The sequence below is a fragment of the Elgaria multicarinata genome, chromosome 2, assembly GCF_023053635.1.
Source record: "Elgaria multicarinata webbii isolate HBS135686 ecotype San Diego chromosome 2, rElgMul1.1.pri, whole genome shotgun sequence".
Classification (NCBI taxonomy): Eukaryota; Metazoa; Chordata; class Lepidosauria; order Squamata; family Anguidae; genus Elgaria; species Elgaria multicarinata.
In genome coordinates, this window is record NC_086172.1 from 146,962,758 (window position 1) to 146,986,609 (window position 23,852).

The following is a 23,852-nucleotide window of genomic DNA, read 5'->3' on the forward strand; positions in this document are numbered from 1 at the left end:
GGGAGAGAATGGTGAAACAGCTGGCTTAACGCACGTTGATGCTGGGAGGAGAGGTCTGAATTAAGCTCCCTTCATGCAGACCTTCCTTACTCGAAATCAAGCCTTTCATGATTGATTAGCATGCATCCTCAAATGCACGAAGTGTGAACTAAAGAAACACACATTTTTCAGTCAGATTGAATGTTGCAAAGTGAACCCATTTTATATATAGCAATTGTTTTGAATAATACTGCATTCAGGTTTTCATGGAGCTTGGTGGGTTTTGCCAGTCATGGGGCGGGGGGTGGGGGCAGTGAGGTAAAGGAATTGTGCAAGACACTGAAATCCCACTTTCTGATCCCCTGGCTGCAGCTTGGATTAAAAAAAACCCTCTTAAACCAAGACCTTCTCCAGATGCCAAATTTTGCTCTATGTGCCACATATTGGTTTATACTGACACATGAAGATTTGAAGGATCTTGGCTCCATTATTGTTTATCACATGGGTATCTGTCCTTCCTTTAAGGGTATCAGTTTGTTTCTTTTTATCTTTTGGAATAACTTGTGAGATAGGGTAGGCTGAGAAAGTGGCCTGGTTTGAATATCATATCTCAGTTAACTAGAGATATATGAGCCCGGTGCCCATGTCTCCATCTTTGCACAGCCCCTTCCATCTTCCCTTATCTGTGTGCTGCAATTCAACACTTTTTGGGTGAATTAACCATAGTTTCCTTTTACATTCAAACTGGGGAAAGTGTAGTTTCTAGGGTTGGAACAAGCCAAGATCTTAAGATCTTAGCTTGTTCCACTCGTGGTAAATTAAGCGTCTCAATTTGGGCATAACAAGAGGCTATGGCCAATAAACTGTAGAAGCCTAGAATCGTAGCCCACCCAGGAGGGAAAGAATAGCATGAGGATGGAGCACATGGGAACAGTGCTCATGTACATCATGCCCAGCACCACCTAGTGAGCTTGGTTTTCTGACCTTGGTTGGGAAATTTGGTTTCTCATATTCAGACCAAACACTCATGTCACTACAATCTGGTGGTTGAGTATTTCTTAGGTTGCATTTTTCTTAAGTCAGTGGCCTTTCATTTATATGTTGGAATAACACAACGTTCCCCAGCCTGGATTCCTTGAGATGTTTTGGCCCAAAATTCCCATCCTCCCTGACCATTGAACATGTTGGTTGAGGCTGATGGGAGTAGTAGCCCGAGGAAGACTAGTGTAGCAGTTGCATGATAGAGGGAGGAACATTTGTGAAGTAGCAATAAGGTGCAAAACAATGGTTTGGCAATGATCTTCCAAGAGGGAGAACTTCTAAAAATCATGCTATCATATTGTTGGAGTCCTATTGTAGTGGGTGTTGCTCAGACATACTCAAGAAGTTGCTGCTACTGAATTTCATGAAGGGTCCATGTAACTCTTGCCATCTTTACCATGGCAGACCCATGCAAAGTGGCAGTGGCAATCTTTGTGACCACTGTAGTCTTCTGAAAGTTTTCATATCTTTGGAGTTTAATCTGAGTCAGAGCATTGTGGAGGTGGGTCTAAACCCTAGTGAAACATAGCATAAGCTATCTTATTGTACTGCTGTTTTGTGAGCTTAATTTTTTTAATGTCCTGGTTTTAAATAATGTTGCAACAAATTCTGAGCTCTTGGGAGAGGGTGGGGTTGGATAAAAATCCAAGTAAACACAATTCTGCTCATAAATTTCTTACGTCATTCATCTTACCATTACAATGATGGAAGGAAACTCCAAAGAGCAAGACTGTCATGTTTATAAATACTTGGTTTTGTTACATTTTTATCCTGTCTTTCCTCAAAGATCCTTCCCTCCTTTTTTTCCTCAGCAATCCTATGACATAGGTTAGACTGAAAGATAATGACTGTCTCAAGGTCACCTAGTAAGGTTGTGGATGAGTCGGGATTTGAACCTGAGTCTTCCTGGTTGACTCTGGTTAACCACGAACAACCCACAGCTTACAACCCAAAGGCAAACCATGGTTTGTCTTTATGGGTTGTTTGTGGTTAACAAACCATGGTTAGCACTGCTGGGTTGAATAACAACCCACCGTTCGACAACAACCCATACTCAATCTCTGAGTTGTCCAGTTCAGAAGACACCTTAAACCCTGCTGATTAGGGCTTTTGGTTAAGCAGCAGAGTTTAAGGTGTTGTGTGCAATGCATTTTGCTAAACCCTGGTCACTTTCTCACCCCAGTCAGACCATCTGCAGCAGGGTTAGCGGCTCTAACCGTGGCTTAAAGTGTTGTGTGCAACAGCATGGCTTGTGGTTAGTGCTAACCTCAGAGAACCACAGTTTCGCTAACCACAGTCCCTGAAGTGTCGTCTGAATAGGCCCAACGTGGGTTATCGTGTTGACTGAACCTAGTCATTGTCCTCTGAATCAGGGGTGTTAAACCTCAGGCCTGCAGGGCAAATACAGCCCACCTTGGGTCCCAGTCTGGCCCTCCTGATGACCATGCCTCTTCTCCTTTCCCCTGACCATCAATCCTTCCATTGTCTTATTGTCTAATAGATATTTAAAATTGAAATATAGGCTGTATCTATTAACCAATGAAAATAGCTTCACTCAAATGTATTATGTTCCAAACCATTTTGTTGCTGCTTCCTTAAACCCCGTATAGTATTTGTCCTAACCCCCACCACTTCTTTTTCTTTTCAGTTAACGAATTTAAATCTGATGAGTGGAGCTGTAAGCAGAGTAAATGCATCTTCTCCCAGTTACCGACCACCTCTCAACCCGGGAAGTTCACTTTGGGCTTTTCAAACACACCCGCAAACCACTGACATCAGACCTGCGTCTTTGACAGTCAGGTACGTTAAACAGCTTTATTTAGCCCATGGATGCTACTTTAACATTCGGAAATGTTTTTGAACATTACTAGTTTGCAGAACTGTGGCTGAATGACAATGGCTTGGAGAAGCATGATAGATGGGAGGCGCATTTTAATTCCACAGTGAAATTTGAGAATGTGTTGTTTGATATTTATTCAGTGCTGATATTGCCTAGATTAGAAAACACCAAAACCTGAAATTGGATATATTTTCCTTAGACGTAAAATTCAGAGCTGTGAAGAAACACTCCTTCTCACCTCCTCCTCAGTTGGCAGCCTTACTCAAAGGGAAGTGTTCCCATTTTAGGGATGATGCAGACAAATTGATTGAAGCACTCAGCAATTGAGAAAGACAAGGCCTCCCTTTTTCAAGTTCATTTGTCTCTGAGATGACAGACAGATTTTTGTTGTACTCCTGTGAGGCTGAATAATTGAGCTATACAGGCCTTTTCTTTCCATGCTTTCCCCCCTTTTCCTTGCTTGTGGGGAAATTAATCAGGGGGCTCGCTCAAGGGAAATGTAGGAGAGTAGTCCTTGGGGGGCTTTTTTGTTGCTCCATCAATTGAGCTTCACCCAGATTCCAAGCATGCCCCACCTTTTTTTGTCCCCTCGCTGTCAGAGGTTCTCAAGTTGTGCTCCTGTGAGAGGAGGCAATTCCTGAGATACCTTGGTCTCAAGCCATTGGAGGCTTTAAGGGCTAAAATCAACACTTTGCATTGAGACCAAAAACAAATTGGCAGCCAGGTAAGCAGGGCCAGAATGAGCATAATATGGTCCACCCTGCTAGTGCCACACAACTACCTGACAACAGCATTCTTAGAAGAGTTGAAATTTCCAGATTGTCTTTAAGGGCAGCCCCCTGTAGAGTGTGTTACAGTATGTCAATCTAGAGGTGACTAGGACATGAATGGCTTGGCTGGCCCAAGTCTGACTTCTTCAGGAACAGATACAGTTGGTGGACCAGACGGCATTAGTAAAGGTACTCTTGGCCACTGCTATTCCCTTTACATTCAGAAGCAACAGCAGTTCCAGGAGTATCCCCAAACTGCGAATCTGTTGTTTCAGAGGGAGCACAACCCCATTCAAAACAGACTGAACAGTACCTCCAATATCATTAAAAACCAAACAAAAAGCCAAACCAACCAACAGTATTTTTGTCTTATCTGGATTAGGTTTCAGTTTTTTCCGCTTTCATTCATACAAAGTCTAGCCCTGTGCTACTTGCTTTGACAGCAACTCAAAAGAAGCCTTCACTTGTCTTGGCTCCTTTTAACTGGAGAAGCTAGGCATTGAGCTTGGGAGCTTTAGGCATGTCAAACATGTGCTCTATCATTAAGCCACAGCCCTTATCCCAACCACTCTTTCTCTCCTAGTACTCTTACACCTAACAGTTCACCACACACATGCTTTCACCGGCCCCCAAATGTGTCTTGACCTGTCACCATGTACCTGTAATAGCCTGCTCTAAACTTTTGCTGTTTTCCATTTCCCTTTTTTATTGCAAGTTTTGTCAGAGTCCCTTTAGGCCTGCTGTCACTGCAGTTTCAGTTCAGCTCTTTTCTTCTCGCATGCTTCTTTGCCCGCATACTATTGGTTAAATTCATTTGGGGTAACAGGTTTGGCAGTTCAGACTGGTTTACATTTGTTGTTTGCTCTGAACAGCATGCTCTATATGATTGTTTGAGAAGAAAGGACTACAGCACCAAGGAGATATAAAAAACAGCGTGACCTAGGCAATTCTCCTTAGTATATGATTTTTACCCTGTGCCTTCCCTAGTTTAGTCTAGTGTTTTTCTTAGGGTTATAAATTATTGGAATTGGATGGGTGTCTCTCACTTTATTACATGGATTATTATATATACAAAAAAGAGAACATCTCCAACAGGTGAAGAAGTTCTCTCTCCCCACCCCGCAGCCTGTGAGAGCTGCAGTCCAGCTGTTTAAATCACCTCCACATTCCCTGAACCACATTTCTGTCCTGTCCTTGGCTATGTAGAGTTCTTTCTTTCAGCATTAGTCTAGAATATTTTCCTTGTTGATGGCTTTACAGCAGGAATGGTCAGATGTTGATCGTGTGGGAACTACTTTGGGTTTTTTCTAGAAACCTGTGGTCCACTAATCAGAGTCAACCCTAATGAATACTAATATTTTACAGATAAGGAATATTGGGCCTAAGAGATATGTGATTAGTACAAGACCAGCCAAGTCTGATTTTTTAAAAAAACTTTCCATTTTATTTGCTATTGTTAAAACAATTGGGAGTCAGCAATCTTTGCTAATCTACTGCAAATCACCCAGAGATCTACTAGTATATCCTGATATATCTTCTGCCAGCTTTGCTATATGTACAATCATTTGTTTAATACTACTTCGATTGTCAGTAGGTCTTACGCTCCATCCATATTCTTTGACTCTGTATAACTGTGATGTCTTGACCATCATTCTGTATTGTTCTGTTGTCTACTAGTTCTACCTAGGGATGTATTTCAGTTCATTTTTTATCAGGATCTCTCCAGTTTGCACTTTTTGGACCAAACACAGACTTGAACACAATCTGCAGTTGAAGCTTGTATTGCGATTTGCAGACGGAAAAAAAATGTGTTTGACAGCATGCGTACATTTGAAAAATGTGCACAAATACGCTTTAATCAACGAGAGCAGAATATGTACTTTTCAAAGATGTGCACAACTGATGCGTATATTTGGAAAAATTCACATGAAAATATGGATGGCTTTTCATGCAAAAACACACAATCTGATACAATCTCAAGTCGGAACGTGTTTCAAGATGGAATTGGAAATTTTTGGCCAGTTTGAGTTTTGCTGATTCTCACATTCCTTCTTCTTGCTTTATTTTTAGCTTAATAACCTGGAAGCAGCATTTGGGTGCGTGGGTGTCAATCCTCAGGGTAGGGACTTCTTTCAACCCAGGAGCCTAATTCAATTACAGAGGAGCTGTCTGGGGCCGCATTCCAGTGGTGGGTGGGGCCAGACACAAAAGAGGTAGAGCCAAAAATACAAAACACACACACCAGCATGTTATATCTCAAAGCTCTTAGAGTCAGTAACTAAGCTTTAGGGGAGGCATTTCAAACTTTTAGAATATTAGTCAAAAGACTAAACCAAAGCCAGGAAACCACCCAATGATCGGTGGTTGGGGGAAACAGAGTGAAGTCAGGGGAAGGGAACCCTAGAGGGCCAGATTGGACCCTGGGCCTGAGGTTGCTCACCCCAGGAATAGAACCTCCACGATTCTGTCCAGTTCTGTCCTTTTGGTTTTCTTTCAGGTCAAGCCAATGTCCTTATGCACATGATACTTTGTTTCAGGGCTACTTTGCTGTTCCTCTCTGCAGTGTTTCTGTAGTGGTATAATGTAGAGCAGTGGTTCTCAACCTTCCTAATGCCGCGACCCTTTAATACAGTTCCTCATGTTGTGGTGACCCCCAACCATAAAATTATTTTCGATCTTTTCTACACAATCCATTGTCATGGGATGGTTTGCTAATGAAAATAATACATAACAATAGCTTTAATAATACAAAAGATGATACATGACATAGTTCAGTCAATACAGTTTCCTAAGACCATCGGAAATATGTGTTTTCCGATGGTCTTAGGTGACCCCTGTGAAAGGGTCATTCGACCCCCAAAGGGGTCCCGACCCACAGGTTGAGAACCGCTGATGTAGAGTTTGGTTTGGAACCATAGAATTGTCTGTCACATGGTCTGCTATTCAGCCTCTTACAATTTGGATTACTCTCTTTCTGATTGAGTTCCAATAGTAGCATTTTATTTATTGAATGCTATATCCAGGCCACCCCATATCGAAGTTCTTTGGGCTGCTTACAGAGTAAAACAATACAGTTTTATAAAAAAAACACATTACAATAAAATGCAGCAATGAAATAAACAGATTAAGATCAAAGCAGAGCAGTTAAAGTAGGGAGGAGGAATACAAAATCAGAGAGCTAAAACGATATTAAACATCACAGTGTAATGCAAAGGGTCTGGGTAAACAAAATTGTAGTTGCCTGATGCTTAAAAGACATTAATGTAGGTGCAAGACTGGCCTTTCTGGGAAGGGCATTCCACAAATGAGCTACTACTGAAAAGGCCCAGTCACTCATGGCCACCCACTGTATACACTTGGTTAGGGACACTCGAAGTAGGCCCTCAAATGACACTGTGAAGGTATGCATAGGTACATCTGGTCCCAAATTCTGAAGGTCAAAAACAGCACTTTGAATTGGACCCAGAAACAGCTTAGAACCCTGTAACTGTTACGAAGTATTGGCATAATATGTTCATAAGGCCCAGGCCCAGTAAGCACTCTTAAAGCCATATTCCAGTTGAAATTTCTGGAACATCTTCAAAGGCAGCCCCACATAAAACACATTGCAGAAATCCATATAGGAGGCTACCAGGGCATGGATTACTGAAGCCAGAATATCCCTGGTATATCAACCTAAGTTGGTAGAAGGCACTCTGAGCCATAGGGATCACTTGTGCCTCTAATAACAGAAAGGGGTTAATGAAAATCCACAGACTACAAACCTCGTCCTTTTGGTGGAGGGAAACCCCCTCCGTAACAGGTTTAATTCGAGACCCGGACCTCTGTGTGTTTGTTTTTTAAAAAGGGAAACTTCTAAACAAGCCTACCACTGAGTCCTAATTAATAATCTACTATAGCAATATCACTGCCAGGCTTTCTCGTTATTCAAACAAGAATTGACATCATGTTTTTGTGTGAATACCATTTTAGTACAATTAGGCAGTGAATGAAATGTAAAACAGTTTTTATGACTGTTTTGCCAAACATTCCTAAAAATTTGAAAAGAGAACACTAGAGGTAAACGTAAGCGAAACTGCAGTGATGGCACAAAAGGGTGGAAATTGAAATTGCTATAGCTCAAGCATTGGTTTATTGAATCCGTCCCCCTGCCACTGACTGAGGTGCCTTGAAATTAGTGGGATGTTTGTGACCTTTCTAACTCTTCTGGGGTAGCTGGTCAGCCCAAAGCCCCTAAGTCCGCCTGTTCTGCGGTCTGTTCTTAGCAGGAAGAGCCGAGGCAAGCAGGGGCAGAATTTCCAATATGCCACATTTTCTCAGGGGCATTTGGATCACCACTGGCTGGCTACATAAGGAATGAGAGAACTACACGGAGGTGGAGGAGTACTCCAATATGCGGATGCAAGGTGTTAGTGGAAAGGGGTGAAGAGGGGGAGACTTTGGAATAAAGCTTTCAATTTATAACATAGGTTTTCACTTGTAACTCTTTCATTATGAGAGGATAGAGGTTTTCATTTCCTAAACTATTCAAAAGTATACATGGATTCAAAAGAATGTCTGCCTTAAATGTGCGAAGGCCCCTATCTTTGAAAGTGTTGTAATAAATGAAGTAGCAATAATAAATGCTCAAAGTATGTGGGAATGATGCATTGTCTTGAGCAAGCTCATTTTTAGTGCTGCTTCAGTTCAAAAAGCATGAAAGCATGAAATGACTGCTCTGAAGCAGAGAAATCAAAAGCTCTCAAATGTGAATCTAAAGAAAAGGATGGGATATTGGGGATTGCTGATTTCTGTAAGTTTTGAACACCAAATATTGTTAATGAATTGTTTAAAAACTAATTCTGAGGCATGAGGACTTCAGACACGGGCTGGAGGTTATGCTCCAAACAAGTTCATTGAATTGTGGAAAGTTCATGCTCTCTGAATCTGGGCAGATCCTTCCCCCCCCCCCCCCCCACCGCTTGTTTACAGAGTTTCAAAAACTTATTGCTTTTAGAAGTGTCAGTATTTCTAAATGTATGACGTAGGAGGGTTTTGTCAGACCTGCTCCAAGACAAACTGGTGCCGTTCTTGGGTTGTGCGTTACAGTCCTTTGCACGTCTTTTAGTGAATTTCTTACACTGTGCCACTGCTCCTATTGGATGCCTGCCTGCCTGACACAAACATGAATCTAACACAGGCTTCAAAACATGAAACTAAGACTGTGGAGAGTTGAGCAACGTTAGATTACTGAAACCACTTGGATTCAAGTGTTCATTTTCTAGCCTTCGGCCTTATAAATCCAGAACGTGTGCTAGTTCTGGCAGACTTTCACTTCCTATGTTTCCTGCCGCTTGTTTTCATCTCTGTCTTTTAGATTTCTGTGGACATGAGAGAAAGGGTGGTAAGTTTTTTGTGTGCCTTTATGGGCATAATACACAGACGCACACACGTTCGAGATGTTCAGTTGGGTCAGAAAGTAGAAATAAAATGTTTTTTCCTCCCCTGTAATACTTTTGAATAAAAAAGAGCTTCAAGTACTTTGATTAGATCACTCCATCCCCCATTTCAAGAATTATGTGCACTGGCCTGACAGTTTTTATCCCTCTGAATTTAAAGTATGCAGCCTTCTGTTGTTGTTTCATCACTCATCAGGTTGTTGCTGAGCTACTGTAGCTTTTTTACCTTCCCTCACAGCTTGCGTTGGCCCTGATACTCTCTGTTTTCTGGCCACATGCGCTTGACAGGACAGACCTTGCAGCTGCTACATCTTCTGATTAATTGGAAGAATCCTAGCGTGGGAGAAGCAGTGCGTTGTGTTCTTTTCTTTTTTACAACGCCCCTTCTCATCTCTTCCCCTATTTAAACTCCACACAAAGGAATTACTGCAATGCTAAATACACTTGATAGGGAATTAGTGCAATTGAACACCGTCGGACTCACCACTGAGTAAATGCGTAGAGTTGCACTGATTTTCCTCCTCCTAAAGTTTTTAGGATCCTAAGGGTTTCCCAGTGGTCATAGGTTAGCTGTAACTCCTTTGCCCTAAATTCATGCCATGTATATAATCTGCCTTCTGCTATGCTATCCTGTCTTCCCCCCTATTTTAGAAATCAGAGATGATGCAACAGGAAGAAATGTTCCTTTTATCCCCTTTCTCAGGTATGGCAATAGCCCAAAATTGTGTTTATACCCACATGAAGCTGGGCCTTAGTTCAGTGGCAGAGTTCATGGTTTGCAAAGTCCCATGTTCAGTCCCTAGCATCTCCAGGTATGGCTGGGAAAGACCCCTCTCTGAAACCCTAGAGAGCCACTGTCAGTCAGTGTAGACATTCCGAAGGCAGATGGACCAATGATCTGACTTGCTACAATGCAGCTTCCTAAAAGGGTTGTCCAGGAGCACCACTGAGGCAGGTGGCTCCTGTGCCACACCAGGGCACAGCCTTATTGCTTTAACGCTAGGGCAGGGATAGACAACGGGGCCCTCCAGATGTTTTGGGCTACAGCTCCCACACTCCCAGCCATTGGCCATGCTGCTTGGGACTTGTGGGAGCTGTAGTCCAAACCATCTGGAGGATGGATAGCAAGCCATGCCTCTTGACACCATGTGTGGTTCCAGAGGAGGCTTTTGTTGTGAAATTGCACTGCCTCGTTCATGGACTTTAATTGGAAGTCAAGACAACATTGACTTCCACTTGTAACCATCTTGTGTTTTCCTACTGCTTATTTCATCCTTTTCTTGCTGAAGAAAATCCATTAAGGATGAAACTCCATTAAGGATCACTAGGTTCCAAAATGCTTTTGACAAAGTCCCTCACTAAAGACTCATGATGAAACTTAGTCATCATGGGATAAGAAAAGAAGTCAGGTACACCTACTTACTTTTAGGAAACAAATTGCTACTTTGTGCCCTCAGCCAAATTTCCAAGGGGTAATAATAGCATCCTTTTGGGCAGCAGGAAAAACAGACCACTTGGAACTAGAGCCACATGAACTTTCTGTGTACGGGTTTTACCATGCTTGAAAAACCTCTGTTGGCAGCTCCACTTCTACCTCAACCTCTTCTGACATAGCTGCGAGCCCATCATTTTGGGTTGACACAATCCTTACGAAGGATTCCTTTTTGAGTCCCATCTCTTTGCCTTCCTGGAGCTTGCAAGGGAGGGAAAGCAGGGAGCTTGCATCTCTTAGACGTTTGAGGCATGACCCTGCAACCTCAGCCTTCCAGGCAGTAATGACTTATGCTATGCTATTAATTTCCCATGGGAATAGGGAACATTAGTCACCAGGGGAGGCAGATACAGTGTAGTGAATGCAGGAGGTAGTTGTGGACGTGTGGGAGTAAAGTGAGGGAGTAAAACTGCCATTGCTTTCAGCCATGATGAAAAACATCTACCTGGACACTAGGAAAAACTTCCTTCTTTGTGGTCCCAGTGCAGTCTCTCATATTGGTTCCGCACCTATACAAAGCAAATTCGGGATCTTCTAGAACCATGCTGCTTTAACCAGCTTGGTGTCAAGACCTCCCCCAAGGGCAAGGGTGCTTACTCATGAAGTAATTTAATTAAGATATTGGGCTGTTCATTTCTGTCTCTGGCAAAATTGAAGTTGTGCCAATGCTCTGGAAAGAGTGAACTGTCCAGAGAGCCTTTGCTATTGGGCAATATAAAAATATAATAAATCAAATAAATGAAAAAAAGGTCACTCATGGAATTTTAGTCAATTACTGCAATGCACTGCGCATGAGGCTGCCTTTGAAGATGGTTCAGAAGCTGCAGCTTGTGCAAAATATGATGGCCTTATTGAAAAGAGGGACAAGAAAGTCTGAACATATAACCAATTCTGGCCCATTTGCACTGCCTGCCTGTATGTTTTCAAGTCCAGTTCATGGTGCTGGTTTTGACTTATAAAGCCTTACATGGCTTGAGGCCGCAGTACTTAAATGGACTGCCTCTCTTGGCATGACCCTACCTGTACACTAAGCTCATAACCTAAGGCCCTTCTCCAGGGTCCTCTTCTGAGGGAGGCTCAGAAGGTGGCAAACAAGGAAGATGGTCTTCTTGGTGGCAGCCTCCTGATGGTTCCATAAACTCCCCAATGAGGTCTGCTTGGTACCAGCATTGTTATCTTTTCAGCACCAGGTTAAGACCTTCTTCTACTCTCAGGCATTTGGGGTCTCTTATTGTTGATTGTTAGAATTGTTTAGGTGCGTGTGCGCTGTCTGTTTACATGTTTTGCCTATTGGGCAGTACAGAAATGTAAGAAATGAGATGAAATGTTGTGATTGTAGATAGATACTTGAAAGAAAGTCAGTACTTTCAGTAATCACAGATAAATGAGGTGTCAAATTAAAGCATAAAACACAGAGATTGCAGAAATTATCATTTTGACAATTTGCTCTCCAAACCAGATAGACTCAAGAAAAGAGAACAGGGGTGTGGGTGTGTGATAGCATTTGAACCCACCCTAGCTATTGGCTGTTAGATCACCGGCTTATTATTATTATTTTTAAAATGACCCCTCTCTAGCCATTGCCTAAGCTGATCCTACAGAATATTCTATAAACATTTCAATAACTCAAAAGGGTGTTTTGTTTTTTAAAAAAAGAACCTGTCATCGCGCAAGGCCTAAGGACAGATGGAGCTGTTCACAGAAAGGGTTTAAGGAAAGAGAAGAGGGGGGAGGCAGCTATTTACAGAAAGTGCACATTGCAAAATGGAATCTGGCACCCAGATTTTGCTCCCCCCATGACATATGAACTAATTCAGGGCTTATTCACATTACTGCTTTTTTAGTCATGTAGCCTCTATATGAATTGATTGCCACAAGTACAAATTGCCAGTTTGTGTTACAGGCATTGGCACTGTGGCTGCAGCTAGACCTAAGGTTTATCCTGGGATCAGCCAGGGTTCACCCCTGCCTGAGCACTGGATCCCCTGTGTGTCACCTAGATGAACAGGTTTGACCCCTGGACAATCCAGGGATAAACCTTAGGTCTAGCTATGGCCTGTAAAAAGCCGTGCAGCCTACTAATTTGTTTTCATGGTAGCCACTTCATACCATTAACTTTCCATATGCACATTCAATGCCTTGCAGTGTAAAAATTGTTGGAATAAGGGCCAAACTAGATGTTATGCAAGGAGTTCTCTGATTGATCTCCCAATGTTACTATTTTTTTAAATTAAGCCCAGTAGTGATGGTGAAGGCATTGCTAAATTTGATCATGGAATAGGTGTAGGGGCTTTAAAACTCTCCCCCCCCCCCCGGGTGCAATTTTCCTGATCTAAATTGCCCCACCTCCCAAACTGCTATTTTTCTCCATGGGAGAAAATACAGGCATGATACAAAGCAAATAATAGCTTGTGTGGAGCATGTGGAATTTTAGATGAGGAAAATGTCAGAGGGCTTGTGGGGGAAGGGATAAATGTGCTCACCTCCTCCCCACTACTCCTTTGATCAAATTAGTAGTCCGCTCCCCCCACCCCACCCCTTGTAGCCTCATTTAGAGTGTGTTTGGAGGGCAAATGTCAAGAGATTAGTCGTAGATCTCCTGGTGTAATATTTAGCTTGGCCCGCTATGGTTATGAGAATTGGGCTTGAGTAAGAGCTATTAACCACCTAGCATGCTAAAAGCGTTCTCATAACCCTTTATTATCCAAAGCTAAGCTATTAGGATAGCTGCTATTTGGGAAAACTGAGAGATCTAGCAGACTGGTGCTCCTTGTCCAGAATGGTCTTCTTTCCAGGGTGGATAGTGATAGAGTTGGTCAGGAGCTTGCCTGTTTTACAAGTGATTTGGGAAGGGGTGCCTCAGACAGCTTAGCTAGAACCTGGAGTTTCCAATCCCCTTTAAGACAGGTGCAGTAGTCTGATTATTTCATTGCAATTTGATATAACCAGAAATTCTCTGCTTTGTTCTGAATTCTCATGCTGTTCCAAGGAGAGACCAAACGTGCTCTCAAATTCTGCTTTGACTTGAATTTTGCAAATGATACTAGTATTTGAGAATTGTTTGACCAGAGTAATACTATCCATGACTGAGGATGGGGAAAGGAACCATTTTAGCCCTTAGTTTGTAGACTGCGAGATCGTATTGGTACTGTGATAGCCATTTGTTCTCCAGGGTTTCCCTAGGTTGCAGGTATAAATCAGCAACTCTTTAAGCTATGCAGGGCTTCAACACATAACAAAAGCCTCTTTTGAGAAGATTGGAGGGAGGGACGTACCAGTGAGAATTTCAATGTTCCTATTTATGTATGATGACATCTTGCCCTAGAGATTTATTTCAGGCGCGGTTGCAGAGCCTAGGTATGATAGAATATGAGAGGCCAATATACTTCAAGTTAGCTAGCTCCTTTAGAGAGTGTTGAATATTAAAATAAACCTTTTTTCTTTTCATGACAATGTGCATGTGCTTTTGACTTTCCAAAAGACTGCAGCGATGGAGTTTAACAACAATTCGGTTCTTTCCCACAGGGGAAGATAGAGCAGGGCAAATAAGCTCTTAAGGGCTCACAGGATCACAACTTAGCAAGCACTATGGCTTTTGTCTAATCCCATGACTTCAGTATTTACTTGGAGGAAAGGGAGCCAGGACAGTGCTCAAACCTGTCGGCAACATGGATGGATTGTAGCTCGGCATCTCCTCCTCCTCCTCCTCCTCTCTAGGAGGTGAACAAACTTTTCTGTGATGGTTTCTTGGCTTTCACGTGTATATGGTGGAAATGATTTTATGCTCATGCGGTCTAGCAGGAGTCCCCAACTTTTTTGGACTTTAGGTACGTTTGGGAATTTGAGAAACTTCTTTGGGCACCACCATAAAATGCCTGATCAATGGATCACTGTTTTGGCATCTGTCTGTCGCATCTATGGATCTTATGCTTGTTCAAGAGAGAGCTGATGCTGCTGAGTAACAAAGCGGCTGCGTTCAGACATCACTTTAATCCATAATGAGTTAATAAGCTACTCACAGTAGCTTATTTTTGAAATAGTCCACAATGCCCGGCCACATGACCAGGCTAACAAGCTACTGTGCCTAATCTGACCCTTCTCCCTGCCCCCAGTCTCAGTGCAGTTCTCCTGCCCGAACAGTGGCACTGTTTCACCCATTCATTACATTGCAGCAGGGGCTAGAGGGGAGCCACCCAAGGGAAAATCCCGGGTGCATCAAATATGAGGATATTACTTTGGTCAACAATCAAGGAATTGTAGAAGAGTTCGCCATGGTCTTTTGCCAAAAGAAACCCATTAAAAAATATTCTTGTTCTATGCTTTCTTGAACATCCATCTTCCTAATATGAAAGGGGGACTTTGCGTTCAAAGGTCTGTCATTCCTATTTTGACTATAACTCCTTTGTTTCTGGCCATGTGGCTTTTAGGTACTTTACTCAATCGGGTTTTTATTGTTTAAAGGTCTCAGATTAAAGTTCATCAACTTCAGTATCATCCTTTAGAACAAAAGCTGCTAGAGCTTGCTCCAGTTATTTGTATTATGCTCTCTAGGGAATACCCTCAGCTGCCTTCATTATAATGCTCTCTACTCTAATTTCATAACCTCAGCCTGAGTTGCTGCACTTCATTCTCAAAGCTCTGATGTTTGCACCTGGCCAATGTACATCTCATTTGATCTTGATGCAAGCAGCTGTATGGCGCACATTACACTGGATGAAAACTAGGTTAGCGTTGCCTTTTAACCCAAATACTTTCCTCTTCCCTTCCTCACTCCCTCCCTGGTTCCTTTGCGGGCTATGTGGGAGGCAGATTTCTGGAAAGACAAATGTAGATAACACATTTTTGTGTATAGCAGAATTAATCTTTTCAACTTAAAAGAGGAGTTGCTTTATCTTCACCAGCTCCATTTGTTCTCCAGTCAGCTACAAGATATCCCTCCTAACATTTGTTACCTGAACAGTGACAGGTAGATCCTTTTAAAGATCCTATGAGGATGTGATTATGGCCACTTATTATCAATGGCTTGATACAATGCAGCATTATACCATTATTTTAGTTTTGTTTTGCTTTGTTTTACACTTGAGGATTATTATTATTATTATTTATTTATATAGCACCATCAATGTACATGGTGCTGTACAGAGTAAAACAGTAAATAGCAAGACCCTGCCGCATAGGCTTACAATCTAATAAAATCATAGTAAAACAATAAGGAGGGGAAGAGAATGCAAACAGGTACAGGGTAGGGTAAGCAGGCACAGGGTAGGGAAAAACTAACAGTAGAAAGTAACAGTAGAAGTCTGCACAACATCAAGTTTTAAAAGCTTTAGGAAAAAGAAAAGTTTTTAGTTGAGCTTTAAAAGCTGTGGTTGAACTTGTAGTTCTCAAATGTTCTGGAAGAGCGTTCCAGGCGTAAGGGGCAGCAGACGAAAATGGACGAAGCCGAGCAAGGGAAGTAGAGGCCCTTGGGCAGGCGAGAAACATGGCATCAGAGGAGCGAAGAGCACGAGCGGGGCAATAGTGTGAGATGAGAGAGGAGAGATAGGAAGGAGCTAGACCGTGAAAAGCTTTGAAGGTTAACAGGAGAAGTTTATATTGGATTCTGAAGTGAATTGGAAGCCAATGAAGAGATTTCAGAAGCGGAGTAACATGGTCGGAGCGGCGAGCCAAGAAGATGATCTTTGCGGCAGAGTGGTGAACAGAAACCAACGGACTGATGTGAGAAGAAGGAAGGCCAGAGAGAAGAAGGTTGCAGTAGTCCAACCGTGAAATAACCAGTGCATGAACAAGCGTCTTGGCAGAGGAGACAGACAAAAATGATCGAATCCTGGCAATATTATACAGGAAAAATCGACAAGATTTAGCTACTGCCTCAATATGAGGAATAAAGGAGAGCGAGGAGTCGAAGATAAAGCCAAGGCTACGAGCTTCCTTGACCGGAGTAAGCGTAACATCATTGACAGTAAGAGAGAATGAGAGATGAGGAGAAGGTTTAGGAGGAAAAACAAGCAATTCAGTCTTTGCCATGTTAAGCTTCAAGCGACGATGAAGCAGCCAAGCTGAGATATCTGAAAGACATGCCGAGATACGATCGTGAACATCAGGAGAAAGTTCCGGAGATGACAGATATAGTTGTGTATCATCGGCGTACAGATGATATTGGAGGCCATGAGATTGAATAAGCTTGCCCAAGGGCAACATGTATAAGGAAAACAACAACGGGCCAAGCACCGATCAGGGACATCCAAAAATTACATCCCATTAAAAATCTCTGCTTGTGTTGTGAAGCCGTGATAGGGTGTTGTTTACTTTTGTATATAAATACAGTCCATTAACTGAGCAGTGGGGGCCATCATTTGTGTCCACCTTCTGATCATTTATGTAGTCTTTTCAGTTTGCAAAGTGCTTTACAGTTTGCCTTCACCATCATCAACATTTCTTTGATAGATGGGAAAGCTGAAACGTAAATTCCCGCAAGGCTGTCCAATAAATCCACTGCTGAGCCAGGAATCTACCTGTGTGATATGAATTTTAAAACTTTTAAAGGTATTGTATAACTAACTGTGTTTGAAGCAATATGTATAGGTCAGTAGCGATAAATTGCTGAGTTCTGTATTTCATCCATCCTTGCAATTGCTCTCTGTCACGGCATGAGAAATTGGCCTAGTTCACACATATTGCTAACCCATGGTTTATTTAACCCAGGACTGCAGAACCTCAAGCTCAGGGGCCAAATCCCGGTTCTCTCAGGGTTCCAATCTGGCCTGCCAGGGTTCCCCTGCCCCCCCCCTCCAAGTACTGATTATTTGGTGGTTTTGCAGCTTTTGTGCAGTTTTCCCCCATTCTAAAACATGCCTTAAATGCCTTTCTTAAGGCTTAGTTCCTGAGAGTAAGAGCTTTCAGCTAAATTATGCTGATATTTTTGGGTTCAGCGCCCTGTCCCTTTTGTCTTCAGCACCATCCACCACTGGAATGTGCCCCCCAAGAGCTTCTCCGAAATAGAATTTGACCCTTGAGTTGAAAGAGGTTCTGCACTCCTGATTTAACCCATGGTTTGTTACGCTAGTCTGGGTTTGTCTGTTAGACAATCAACTAGTTTGTTTTCTCAATTCCTATGTTGTTCATTTCCATCTTTCTTCCCCTATTCCCTCCCTGTATCCTAAATGCCTTTGCAGTGCTGTAGTACTGGTATGTACAGCAGCTGGGTTTTTTTGGGTGGGTGGGGGCGGTTACCTCTTGCCCATTGCCTCTGTAGCCTGGTGAAATAACTCATGAATAACTCACAGTTCTTCATTTATCTGTAATGAAAACCCAGGGTTTAAACAAGCCAGAGTTAACAATTCAACAACAAACCATGAGTTCTCATGCTGGTGTGTGAGTGTGGGTGTGGTTAACAAACTATGATTTGTTAGCATGGCCACATTCACACAATAAAGCAACCCAGAATTCAACAACCCACACCATGAGTTAGCATTATGTGCAAACCAGGCCATTGAGTAATGCTGCTTATAAAAGTGAACAGACCTTGATTTCAGCAAACAGAGTCGGAGCAAGGAGCATAGCCCACCTCAAGCAGGCTGCAGGGATGGCACAAGACATTTTGCGAAGAACAAGATGGCACCTCCTTCCATTCCATGAATCAAAGTCAACTGGCCTTCCAGATGAATCTGTGCAACACTGACGATGATGCACCATTCTCCACTGCATCTGAAGGCAGGAGGCTAACTTAGGGGGCACAGAGCAGGCTATGTGCCAGTAGGAACACAGAGCTGCCAGTAGGAACATGGACCATCTTTCCCCCCACTCCCATAGGATCTAGTGTGAATGGGAAAAAGTTGCCACAAGGGCAAAATTGAAAGGTGGCTGCTAAAGGCCCTCCCCACGGATGACCCAGAGAGAGGGGTTCAGCCCCACCCTTGAAGGGGATTCCTCTTGGCTGGCCAGCATAAACAAAATTTGGCCTCTTTGATCTGCAGATTGAACATCACCCACTTCCAAGGAGGTTCTCTGTTCCATCTGCTACTTGGAGTGATTCTTCCCAAGTCAAGCAACTTGTTTCTGATGCATCCCTGGTATTTTGCAGTTTCTTAGCTGATCTAGGATTTGAATTAACATCTTAGGGAGGTTCAGCATGTTATACACTTGACCATCCAGCTCTTTATCTGAGGTAGTTCACCTCAGGAATTTGCAGGATCAAAGAGGTTCTTGCAACTCATTTTGGCTCGTCTGAACTGGTCATAAGAGGAAAACACCTTGTCTAGGTGACTCTGAAACGGTGGAAGTGTGAAATGTGCATAGCTGCCTGTGCGATATTAAGCAATGCATAATGATCCTGTCATGGCTCCTCTGAACTCATTTCTCTGTCTGTGTTGGCAGATGACCTATTGGCTTCTGGGTTTCATCTGCTACTGGCTGCCACCCAGTGCCTGCTTGGCCCTTGTACATTACTTTCTGCTTGAAGAGGAGGGGGGAGGGCGGCACCAAGTGCTCCTGTTATCCTTCAGTTTCTCACTATCACCTGCTTGGAAGGGCCTGAAGTCTGTTCAACATGCTGAAGTGGTTAAGTTTCCCACAGGCTCCTAGGGAAGCTGAGGGGGAAGAGTGGCTCCTGCCTGATGGGTTTTCAAAGTGAGCCGAGGCTTTGAAGTTTCGTTTTAGCAGCTGCCAGGTATTTTTTGCCTCAGCCCTGTGCAGTGTTTCTGAACCCAGTCTTCATATGTTGCATTCTTCACTGCTCATGCCAGTGTTTGAGGATGGGGGAAGGGCGGAAAATAATTAGCCAAGAGTGTAAAAGGCCCTAACCTAGTTTTACATGGTTTAAATTTGTTTTGGCAGAAACCCTCTCTCGCTCTTTTTTTCTGTGAAGTACCTCTTATATGATTCACCCTTAAATACCCTAAGTATTTAATGCTTGTTTTTTTTTATGCGTTTCCAGTTTCTCTTAGCAGCGTTAGTGCAGCAATCTAACAGTTTGCCCCCCAAAACATAAGGAATTTTATAAATATTAACATTCAAATTCCTTGAAAGGTAAGGGGATCCACAGATGTAAAATGGCCTTAATTGAAGGAGAACGTCTTGGCTTCCTGGCCTTCTGGAAAGCTCTGAAATTTCTGGGGACTGGCCTCCTGCCAGAGATGCTTTCTGGGAAAGACTGAGTATATTATTGATGCCTCAGGCTTTCTTGCATGCCGCACCTGTATTTGGAGCTAAATGAAACCAACTTGCACTCCTCTCCCCAGTACTGGGTCCCACAATTTCCACCTCCCATATGCATGTCATCTTCACTTTCCTATATAGAACAAAGTACGGCATTGTGGATTTTCAGTATATGCCAGGGCTCTGTAACAGAACTAGAACTAAGGTAGTGATGTAGGCTGTCACTACTAGAAGCCTGAGGTGTGCAGTCTCTCTCTTTCTTTCTTTTTTGCATGAAAATGCTGCTGGTGAGAAAGAAGTAGGTAGGACCTGTCTGTGCTGTTTAATTCAGTAGTGTTACTAGTAACACCTGTGATGGGAGATTCCAGACTTCTGTATTATAGTAATGCTTTGAAGCTTATGACCCAGTACACATATACTTTAGATTTCCTCTTACATAAAATTAGCTAAGGATCTTATTTGTTGGGAATGATATGACTTCACATTCTGCAAGGATTGCTCTTCTGTACTGATTCATGTCTGTTAACTGGACTCGATGGCCTTTTAGGCCCCTTCCAACTCTAGTATTCTATGAACCACCCAGAGAGCTCCGGCTATTGGGCGGTATAGAAATGTAATGAAATAAATAAATAAATAAATAAATAAATAAATTCTATGATCAGTGCCATTGTAGAGAGGATATCAGTGCTGCACTGGGCCTTCTGTGTTCTGACAGGCATAGGGTGGAGGATGCATCCTGCAGTGTAGCTTAGCTTTTTTCAAAGAATGCTTCAAGGAGTGCTTGTGGGAACCAACACACAATTTGGGAAATATTGTTCTATGAAGAAGAGTGCTTAGGTCACACCTAGCACTTTTAGCTGATCTAAAATGTAATGTGATCATTTTTCAGATCAAGGCAAATTTGGATTGTATGTAGCAGCTGTCGGACCAATTCTTCACTTTTGTGAAACAGTTTCCATGTATTTCAGTGGAGTTTGCACAGTGCATTGATAGGTGAATTATGTTCATGCACTTCAGATATTCTGCCGGTGATGTTGCTATGGCTTCAGAGGGACTTCTTCCCCACTCCCAAATAAAGAATGGCAGCAGGAGCCCTTTCAGCCATGCTAATCTCGTCACATGTATTCTTTATCATTAAAATGTTCCAGCAGGCTGGGCCCGTATGCCAGTGTAAGAGCATAAGCAAGCATCTTGAAGGCAGGGCTGCTTCCTACTCAGTACATCTTAGCGTTTGGCCTTTGCTAATTGAAAGAGAGGTTGCTGTGTGCCCTATTATTTTGCAAATCCAAATCACACAGAGGGGATCAGCATGGCTGCCATTACTACCTCTTCTCCACTGACCTGATGAGTAGTGATGGGATGGAGGCACTGAACCCCATAGCCAGATGACCCCTCATTTTCCCCTTGACTTGGTTCCCATATGTTTTCTCATTTGTTTTCAAAACTTGGTTTTCTATGAAAGGAAAAGAAAGAGGAGAGTAAAAAAAGGAGGCATCTGCCAACTATTTCCCAGCTCATAAAGGCCAGTGTTACAGTACCCTTGGAACAGTTTCAGAGATGCTACTCTGGACTGAATGGAAGTCTGCTCTGCCGAAAGCTAGATATTTAATAACTGGTAAATGTATCCGTTTAATCTGGTAAATTTAGTTCTTCTGAACATGATAGTGTGGGTAATGTCAATTGAATCCAGAAATACTTTAATCAGATTGTCTTTTGGCTTTCCGTATGTAGCCCTTCCAATGTTTCACCTCTCCTGCTATTTCAGTCCATGGCATCCAGCTTTGCCAGCATGTATTTTGGCAGATCTACATCGTATGTGGCAGCATTCCTGCTGTAGACCCCCAGGCTTGGGCTTGATCAAGTGCTTTAGGCTGAATTTCCAGCAATGTCGTCTGTTATGAGCATGTTCTTCCTAGACTCCCGCAAAGCATTCTGTTAAACCTATGGGGTGGTGCCTCTCCTTGGATAAGGAGGCAGGGCCAAAGTTCTTTCAGCAACTTCTCCAAGAGGAAAGGGTGCCCCTGGACTGGCCCTGCCTATTGGATGTGAAACAGGGTTTTTGCTATGAATTCTGTTTGGGTCCACCTTTTTCTTACACTGATCCCCCCCCCTTATCCCTCCCTTCCCTCAAACATGAGGGCCCTTTAAGGTAGAGAGGGGTGGGGAAACATACAGATCACTACCACTCCAGTTCCTGCCCCTGCCTGGCAGGGCCAGTGATGCCATGGCATTTCTTTGCCAGCAGGCCAGTTCAACTCAACATTCCTGTGACCCCTCTGAAACAGGTTATGTTTCGCAAAGCTGTTCCAGATTCAGGTCTCCCATAGAAAGTCCTACAAAGGGAAAGAAGAAACACAGGCATGGTCCCTGGGGCAGGCCCAGACAGAAGCGGGGATCAGGCGAAGCATCAAGCCTTCATGACCGTGATTCAACGTCTGGAAATTCAAGCCATGTAATCTCTGGGCTACATCTTTTTCTGGTTGGCATCAAGGGACAAGCACTTTAGTAACATCGAAGCCATGCTGCCATGCCTTTAGATGCTTGCTTTTATTATTTATTTATTTATTTATACATTTCTATACCGCCTAATAGCTGGAGCTTTCTGGACGGTTCACAAAAATTAAAAACATTCAAAGTATAAAACAACAGTATAAAACCATAATATAAAATACAATATAAAAGCTCAACCAGATAAAAACAGCAGCAATGCAAAATTACAAATTTAAAACACCAAGTTAAAATTTATTTATAGACAGTTAAAATACTGGGAGAATAAAAAGGTCTTCACCTGGCGTCTAAAAGCATGTAATGTAGGTGCCAAGCGAACCTCCTTAGGGAGCTCATTCCACAACCGGGGTCCCACAGCAGAGAAGGCCCTCCTCCTGGTAGCCACCTGCCTCACTTCCTTTGGCAGGGGCTCCCAGAGAAGGACCCCTGAGGATGACCTTAGGGTCCGGGCAGGTACATATGGGAGGAGGTGTTCCTTCAGATAACCAGGTCCCAAGCCGTTTAGGGCTTTAAATGTTAATACCAGCACTTTGAATCGGGCCCGGACCTGGACTGGCAGCCAATGAAGCTGGAAAAGGACTGGCGTAATGTGGTCTCGTCAGCCAGTCCCTGTTAGTAAACATGCTGCCCTGTTTTGTACCAGTTGAAGTTTCCGGACCGTTTTCAAAGGCAGCCCCATATTTAACGCATTGCAGTAATCCAAACGAGAGGTTATCAGAGCATGGATAACTGTAGCTAGGCTATCTCTGTCCAGATAAGGGCGCAGCTGGTATATCAACCTAAGCTGATAAAAGGTGCTCTTTGCCACTGAGTTCACCTGTGCCTCAAGTGACAGTTCTGGATCCAAGAGCACCCCCAAACTATTTATTATTTATTTATTTATTTATTACATTTCTATACCACCCAATAGCCGAAGCTCTCTGGGAGGTTCACAAAAATTAAAATCATAGCAAGACAATCAACAGGTTAAAAGCACAAATACACAATACAATATAAAAAGCACAACCAGAATAAAAACCACGCAGCAAAATTGATATAAAATTAAAATACAGAGTTAAAACAGTAAAATTTAAATTAAAGTTAAAATTAAGTGTTAAAATACTGGGAGAATAAAAAGGTCTTCAGTTGGCGACGATCCATTAGGGAGAGTGCAACCCCGTCCAGGAAAGGGCAAACATCACCTTGCCGGACAGATGAACCACCCGCTAACAGTACCTCCGTCTTGTCTGGATTGAGTTTCAGTTTATTAGCCCTCATCCAGTCCATTACCGTGCCCAGGCACTGAACTGAACAAAAACTCACTTATTATGAACTGAACAAAAAGCTCACTAATTCCCAGGCCAGGAGCATTTGAAGGTGACCCTAGACATTGCACAGTGCAAATGCTCCTCACAGAGAAACAACACCACAAGATTCTTCAGCTAACAATGGATCAGGAACTGGATAATTGGACAGCCTTGTCCTCTTCCACATGGATAACATGCACACATCTCCAACTGTCTATTACTGAACCTGTTTCTATCCACAGAAAAAACACATGTCCAATACTTTATCTCAAGGTCACATGCCACAACATATCATGCACAGACACCTTCCAACCACTCCAACTGTTGCCTTAAATCCTAAGA

The 23,852-nt window shown here is 42.9% G+C and overlaps 1 protein-coding gene across 1 annotated transcript in view; it reads left to right on the forward strand.

Annotated features, from left to right (window-relative positions):
* The window catches only part of TTLL5 (tubulin tyrosine ligase like 5), a 150,090-nt gene that overhangs the window by 83,861 nt on the left and 42,377 nt on the right, over positions 1–23,852 (forward strand). The window contains exon 30 of the mRNA XM_063117892.1: positions 2,669–2,820. Coding sequence (XP_062973962.1) covers positions 2,669–2,820 — 152 coding nt within the window. The remainder of the gene's footprint in view (positions 1–2,668; positions 2,821–23,852) is intronic.